Below are 7,557 nucleotides of genomic sequence, written 5' to 3'. Positions count from 1 at the left end.
AGGTGGAGGATTACTGGAAGATGGAGGTATTTGGATGTCATCTTCAACAGTCATGATGATACAGTTGCAGGTAAAAAAGAACTAACCTAGCTCTAGAGTACCATGTTGCAATATTGGGTTTTGGGATTTCAATCTCACACAACTGTGTTGAGATTAATTTCATTATTTTGTATATATACTTGTACAAATACATTGAATAAGTGAAGATCCTAATACTATAATTACATCAAGAGAATTAAATTTATTCCTATAGATAAATCAAAGAAATTAAAACTAATTACATCAATATTATTCTTTGCATTTACTAATCTTTGTTTCCATATTCTACATTGCATGTATTCAATCACATATTATTCTTTGCATTTACTAATATTGTTTCCATATTCTTCATTGCATGTACTTAATATGTGTTGATCTTCCTATATATTTGCATGTGTTAATATTAGTCAAGCCAAAACCCCAACCATAGACTGGTGCTTGGCCTAGGTAAGTATTTTTTCTTTTAACAAACCTGTACATGGCTCAAGTTCAAGGTCATCAAAGCTAGTCTTAATAGATGAATTTGGAAGAGTTTTTTATCTACAAACTTGTGCATGCAGATCAAAATTAAAAGTAATGTTGCGGTAGATTTGTTAAGCAAACTGCATACTCCAACAGCAAGAACAATTAAGTCGGTTGTGCCCTTTTCTACATAATATTACATCTAACTAAACGGAACAGAGATTTTGGATTACAGCAATATATGTACAACACTACAAATTAGACACATAGCAAATTGCTAATAAATACATACAAATTTTATCAAATCCAAGCAGAAAATGTTACCAAGATTTACTTCATGTAGATGGACTGACATCAGCTTTTTAACTTCCCTTAGTACTTTCAGCAGTTCTGGGACTTCGCGAAAAGCTACTGCATGTGGAATGGTTTCCTAGGTGTAGGTGCTCGGTTCTCTATGGACTGTAATCTTTGTTTGAGATGAAAGACCTCAACCTGCACATGGATTTCAGTTTCGCAGAACGTATCAATTCATCAGCATATACGAAAAGGAAAGAGAGTATATATTCTACAAGCGATAATAAGTACTTATAATTCAAGACACATGCAGTACCTGTAACTGAAACGCTCTGGCTCTTTCTCCAGTAAGAACACCCCTTGTTGAATTAAGCTCCTGCGATAATCAGAAAGTGTAAAATGTGGTTCAGTGGACATTACTATATGAACAGTAAGAGCAAATAGTCTCAAAGAACTCTTTATGAAGCAGGTTCTAAAAAATGAAATCTTTAACTGACCTTTTGTGTATCATCCAAAACAGCCTTCAGGAAAGCTACATCATGCTCAAGTCTCACGTTATCAGAGTGGACTATATTTGATAGACTGTTAGCTTCATCTTGTGCAATCTCTATACTTGAAAGTTTCTCTTTTAACAGCTCCATTTCCTTCACCGTGTCCGACAGTTTTTTTTCCATATCCTGTTTACTCTTAATTACTGAAGATAAATTCTTCTCTGCAGCTTCTTTGCTGGTCAACGCAGTGGTCAACTGTCCTTCAAGCAACCCATTCTTTCTTATCAAACCAGCAATTTTAGTTTCATACATTTGAAATAAGCCAACTGGTTTTCCTTCAGTTTCTGGATGGTGTATTTCATCCTTGTCAGAATAATAATCTGTACTGATTTGATTCTGATGATGGGTTATATAATTTTCTGAGTCAAACACCGAAGACATGTCATCCACATTGTTCGCACCTCCAGCAAGATCCGTCTGAACTCCTGTGTCTAATGTTTTTAGGTGTTGCTCCATTGTCTGCAGATATCAATTTTAGTTGTAGAGAGATAACACAAGTATAATATCATATATGAAATGATTTCAGATGACGACTGTAAATCTAATGCTGCTGGTAGCAGCCTTCATTTACCTGAGAAGAAGAGTTCTTCCGTACAGAGCAGTTATCCGTCTCCTTAAGGTTCTCATCCAACAGATTGTTCCGCATCGTTGAAGCTAATTTGCGTTCTTCATCCTTGTTGCACTTCGTGGAAAGTGAACAGAGAGGATTTGAGTCCATAAGGGAGGAGACAGAAATGGATTTCCTGCCTGAGCCATGGTTCTCCAGCACAGATGCTATGTTATTTCTGACAACTGAATCAACTGGACATGGGAGAGCACGAGTATCAAATTGACATGCAAACCCTATAGTACGGGTGAAATTCTCAAAAAGTGCCTCACCTGGAGATTTGCGGCCAGTTGATTGCCAACCCATAGAGTCATGCCTTTCCATGACCAATACCTCAATCTGTAGAGTTAAGAGTTACGTAACAATATTATTGATGGTAAGAAAAACTCGGCCACTTAGAGCAAATTGCCAGAGAAAATGTCCTCAGTCTAACCTGATTGAAAGTTTCCTTCTTGTATCCACCAAAAGCGACTAGGAAATCCTTTTCTTTATGATGCACAAATACCAAGCTAAACCCCTGTATAACAGCATGATACAGTAATTCTATCAAACTAGTGTACATAAAATGAACTTTTTAAAGTCAAGTTTATCGTAAAAACTGTTTTTAGTGAGTGACCAAAGTTAAACCGCATGATCATGACAAAGAAGTGTTAAATTTGAAAAAATACTTGAGCTCTATATAAATGTCTATCAGTAGTTAAACATGCACATAGTCACCAAACTCACTTTGGTGGAAGTTACCGAAGATGGAGATGATGCCACAGCTACTGACCACTCGAGTTTTAGGACATCAAGGACCAATGTATCCGCATGCCCTGTAAAACAAGATTATAAGTTCAAACTCTAAAACAAGTGGAAGCATATTATGGTAGCGACTGAGCCTAAGTCATCTTTATGTAAATCTTCACAAAAATGCTTAAAACATACTCATGCTTAAAACTAGTCCAAACAGAAAAATGCAAATGCATTGGGAAGTTTAAGATATACTTTTTTTCTTGCTTCCCCCTCCGGCAATGTACCATTTATTCCCACATAAAATTCCACAGCTACCAGCTCTAGGTGATGGATGGAATCCACGAAGTTTAATTCTTGTCCATATCATCTGAGAAGAAAAATTGTAATAAATGAGTTTAATCTAGCTAAATAAGATTCAACGTAGCATCTATGAAACCAATTGATTATGCACACTGGCCTCAATTGGTATTGAAATTGAAATTCAAATAAAAAAGATGCCTAAATTTAAATACCGTTTCAAAATCAAGAGAGTACAAATCATTCAGAGTCCTTGATTTTGATGAACCTCCAAAAATGAAAAGGATTCTGTCATCATAGAGGGCAGCCACATGATTGGATCTTGGAGACGGTCTACTCCCTCTGTAGACAAATACAAACATATCCACGTTTATAGAACCTCGATAAAGTTGAGAACTGACTAATTCTTGTAACATTACGGATAACTTGATAACATGGATAAGATCTAGAGTTGCTTGGCGATCAGTAATCTGCCTGAGAAATTAGTAACGGGTTTTACAGGCTTAAACAAGCCTATCCCAACTTGCTTGAGACTAAAGGCTTGGTTGTTTTACAGGCTCAAACAACTTACGTGTAGTGCAGAGGAAGCCACATCAAAGACTTGAGATCGAACATGTGTATATCATTCAATTTTCTTCCTTTAGCATCTTCACCCCCGAAGAGGATCAAAACTGAACCAGCTCTAGTTACACTGTGACCGCTGCGAGAAACCTGAAATGTGGTTTAATAAAACAGTTCAAATAAAAGATTACAAAAGTAAGTATTGGCATATGTCTTAGAAAATGTATTGCCAAGAAGTTTGTAAGGATAAATGTTTGAGACATTACCGGAACTTCCCCTCTGGCTTCCATAAGTGACCAGCATTCCGTTTCTATATCAAATGCCCATACTGGAAAGCCAAGAAGACAACATTATATAAGTTGCACCTAAATGCAAACACAATGATCCAGAGCTACAGAGGTTGACAAACAGAAGAAACCCGAACCTGAAATCCTGTCGCTTGCTGGGTCAGTTTTACCTCCAACCATTAGTGCTTTTTTCCCCCAAGGTACCTACTTGAGCCAAACAAAACCGACAAAATTTACAATGCAATTCTAAAACCTCTTTATTTATTTTCTGACATGCAATGAACAGCTCATAACAATTTCATGATGGTTTAAACAGTCAACACTGTACTTGTAGATTAGCAGCTGGATTTTCTTTAAACAATTTTGAAGCACGATAAGTTTGATTACTTAGCATAACTTAGTATGTGGTGCGATTTAGAAATTTCTTTACCATACGATGTCCCTTGCACGCAGGAATCTTCAACGGAAGACTATTTGGCGACAAGTAAAGTTTTGAAGATGCTTTGGTCCACGTAAACCTCTCAAAACTAAGAACCTGTTAAGCAACAAAGAAGAAACTTCAGTCAATATCTGGCAATGTTGCAATCAGTGGATGCACGATGTGAAATACCAACTAACAAATGTGTTGTTCTTGACGCTGTTATCTCAAGTATTGCTTAACTATCGAAAATCAAGCTGCAAACAACCGCACATTTCCAAATACATGCCCCATTTTACAACACACTTGAAAAGAAATTAATACCTGTACATCATCTAACACGCCATGGCCAGATTCACCACCAACCACCACCATTTTATCCCCAATCACAGTTGCTGCATGCTGTTGAATCACAAAAACTTAATATTCAAATGAAAGAATAAAACATAACCAAATTGTGAAATTAAGCTAGATAAGTTAAAACAATTTACATTGAAGCGAGGCGTGGGTTTATCCCCCGTAGTTGATAACACCATCCAACCTTCCGAACTCCCTGAAGCACAACTGTTAAGTTCACCCGTATCAGATAAACTTTGCCGATTATGTACATCGGATTTAACCTTGGTGGGAGGCGTTACCGATTCTCCCTTCACAAGACCAAAACAACATTATCAATACAGCACATTACCATACAAAGAGCTACCACATACATATAGCAAGACAAAGGGTAATCGCACTCACATCGGATTTGTTATTGCGTTTAGTATGTCTAACAGGACTTCTAGTTCCTGAATTAGTATCCGAAAGCTGCACTTTCAACCTAAAATCATTCAAAAATAAATTTTACCCCCAAACATTGGACAATAAGAAGTTAATTAAACGAACAAGAACCAAAATGTTACCTTCCAAGCTTCATTCTCCTACGAGAAAACCCAAACATTTTCTTCATTTTAAACTAAAAAAAAAAAACAAAACAAACCCACATCAAAAAACATACCATCAACATAAACCTTAACCTTAACGCTCCAAAACAGTACAAATTCATTAAATAGTTCCATAAATCACTCAGAAAACAGAGCATAACAAAGATGGGGTTGTTTTTAAGTAACAAACCTGGAGATATAGACAAGAAGATACTGTTAAGCTTTCTCTATTTGAAAAAACAACCAAAATCCCGGTGAAGAAACCATTAAATGTTGGTTCTATAAGATTTCAGGACTGGAATCGAAGGATATAATTTTTGTTTTTGGGAATAAATAAATGTTTATTTTATTTAAATATATGTTATTCTTGTTTTTATTATAGTTCTAGTCACAGGCTAGTACTGTCAACACAATAGTAGAAGTACTTGAAATTGAGCTGTAAAATAATTTTAATGGCATTAAATTACTATCAATATTCATTCATCATCATCAATCAGTCAGGGAAGAGAAGAGAGTGGGAGAGTGTGATATAATGCACAGGGGTGCGTAGTATAAGGATTTTGTTTGTACTTATTTGCATGGCGTTTTCTGGGTGGACCCAACTCTAACGTCTACTACTACAGTTCTGTCTTTCGTGATGGATGGAGACTAACGTACGCTCAGTGGTGCAGTTGAAAAAACCCTCTCCCATTTCCCAACAACTAGCTAGAATCGAGGATATGGGAAGATAGGGTGGATTTCTGTATAGTTGGTATAGAAATGTTTTGATGTATCCACTGAGGATTGACTTAATTGGGTACACCCAATTTCAAGTGGACTCTTTTTAAGGGTTTAGTGCAAGTTCTAATGGGTGAAGTTACAATACTATTCTTACCCTTCATAATTTTTATTATCCTAAATCAGTTTTATTTTTTTCATTTCATCTTCTACTCTTCTTCTTCTCCTCTTCAAACACCTTATCGGCCCTCCTCCATCCCCACCACCAAAACTGGTCGATTAATCCGTCGTAATCATCGATTCGAAAATTCCGATTAATCTTCAAACATGGAACCAACGCGGCGGAAGGCTACTCGTATGAAAGAAGCTAATCGAAACCCAATGAATATAACCATGGATTTGCAAATTTAGTTCAAAGGAAAGTGAAGAAAAAAACCGTCGAAGAAGAAAAAATCAACGCCGCTGAAACCGAAGAAATGGTGCGATTAAGAAAGTAAGGACCTACTTAAACTCACTCCAGTCCTTCAATTTCATGTTTGCATGTCAAATTAGGTCAGAAAAATCGTGTTTTGAATTTGCAGTTATTTAGCCGGCAAGGTGTTTGTTCCACGACCTTGCCGACTTCTCATGTTTAAGGTTAGTCGGAAGCTCTTAGGTTGAAGATCTTGCCGGATGTTTAGTGTCTGTAACTGCTCTTACAGGGTCGGGAAGTTATTCAACCTAGGAGCTTGCCGGAAGGTAGTTTTCTTTTATAGTCGGTGTGTTATAATTTTTTACCCTGCCGGCTATTTTGAAAATAGTTTGCGTCTCCTGATGCCTTAAATTTTAAACGTCGGAATGGTATTTGAATACCACCCTGCCGGATTTATATTAACCGATATTGTTTTCATTAGAGATCCTTCCGACTATTGATGTTGAAAATCCTGTGTTCATAGTTGTTTTAAGCCGGCAGGTTATTTGAATAAGACCCTGCCGACTATACTTTAGCTGGCATGTAGTTTAGATATCGACCCTTCCGATCATGGTTCCGCCGGATTGGTTATATATGTGGACCCTGCCGACTTATGAATTTTTTCTTACTTGTTTTTGTTCAGGTTGCAAAAGGCAAAGAAGAAAGCTTTTACTCCTCCTTCAAACCTTCCTCGTGTTTGTGAGAAACTCTTGACTGCAACACATCGAGGCGCATTCGTTGTGCCGGGAACGCTCAAGATCCGTGTACCGAATGATTCCCAACCACCAGGAACCAAATGATTCAGATGAAACTCCAAATGAAGACCAAGGGAGTCCATCTGGTAGAAGAGATGATGATGATGATGTTGAAAGAACTCCGGCTACTGGAGGAGGCAACAATGATGATGATGATGATGATGGTGGTGATGAAGACATGCTACCTGTTGGAGGAGGTAATGATGATGATGATGGTGATGAAGACATGCTACCTGTTGGAGGAGGTAATGGTGATGATAACGGAGATAAAGATAAGGATGGAGATGATGAAATTGTTGAAGAGGAAGCGGAAGAAGAAGAAGAAGAAGAAGAAGATGGAGAACAAACTCAAGCTAATGATCAACAAACCCAAGCTTCAATTGAAACCGGAAAGAAAAATAAGGTTATCACTAAACCAGTTGATTCCCACATGCCTCCCCGTCACTTGAAGGTTAAACTC

At 37.3% G+C, this 7,557-nt stretch overlaps 1 protein-coding gene across 1 annotated transcript; it reads right to left on the bottom strand.

The window, feature by feature from the left end:
- Positions 1-606: 606 nt before the first annotated feature.
- LOC113349627 (acyl-CoA-binding domain-containing protein 5-like) lies at positions 607-5,591 on the bottom strand. The gene is made up of 18 exons (XM_026593623.1): positions 5,365-5,591; positions 5,154-5,206; positions 4,993-5,071; positions 4,743-4,898; positions 4,576-4,653; positions 4,264-4,368; positions 3,971-4,037; positions 3,813-3,874; positions 3,557-3,696; positions 3,201-3,327; positions 2,941-3,055; positions 2,680-2,768; positions 2,387-2,470; positions 2,226-2,292; positions 1,918-2,147; positions 1,293-1,805; positions 1,112-1,171; positions 607-993 (listed from the first exon to the last, which is right to left on the bottom strand). Exons 2-18 carry the CDS (start codon positions 5,198-5,200, stop codon positions 910-912), a joined length of 2,103 nt encoding a protein of 700 aa, XP_026449408.1. The 5' UTR covers positions 5,201-5,206; positions 5,365-5,591; the 3' UTR covers positions 607-909.
- Positions 5,592-7,557: the final 1,966 nt, after the last annotated feature.

This window comes from Papaver somniferum, chromosome 2, assembly GCF_003573695.1.
Source record: "Papaver somniferum cultivar HN1 chromosome 2, ASM357369v1, whole genome shotgun sequence".
NCBI classification, from domain to species: domain Eukaryota; kingdom Viridiplantae; phylum Streptophyta; class Magnoliopsida; order Ranunculales; family Papaveraceae; genus Papaver; species Papaver somniferum.
This window is presented reverse-complemented; position numbering and strand designations above follow the sequence as displayed.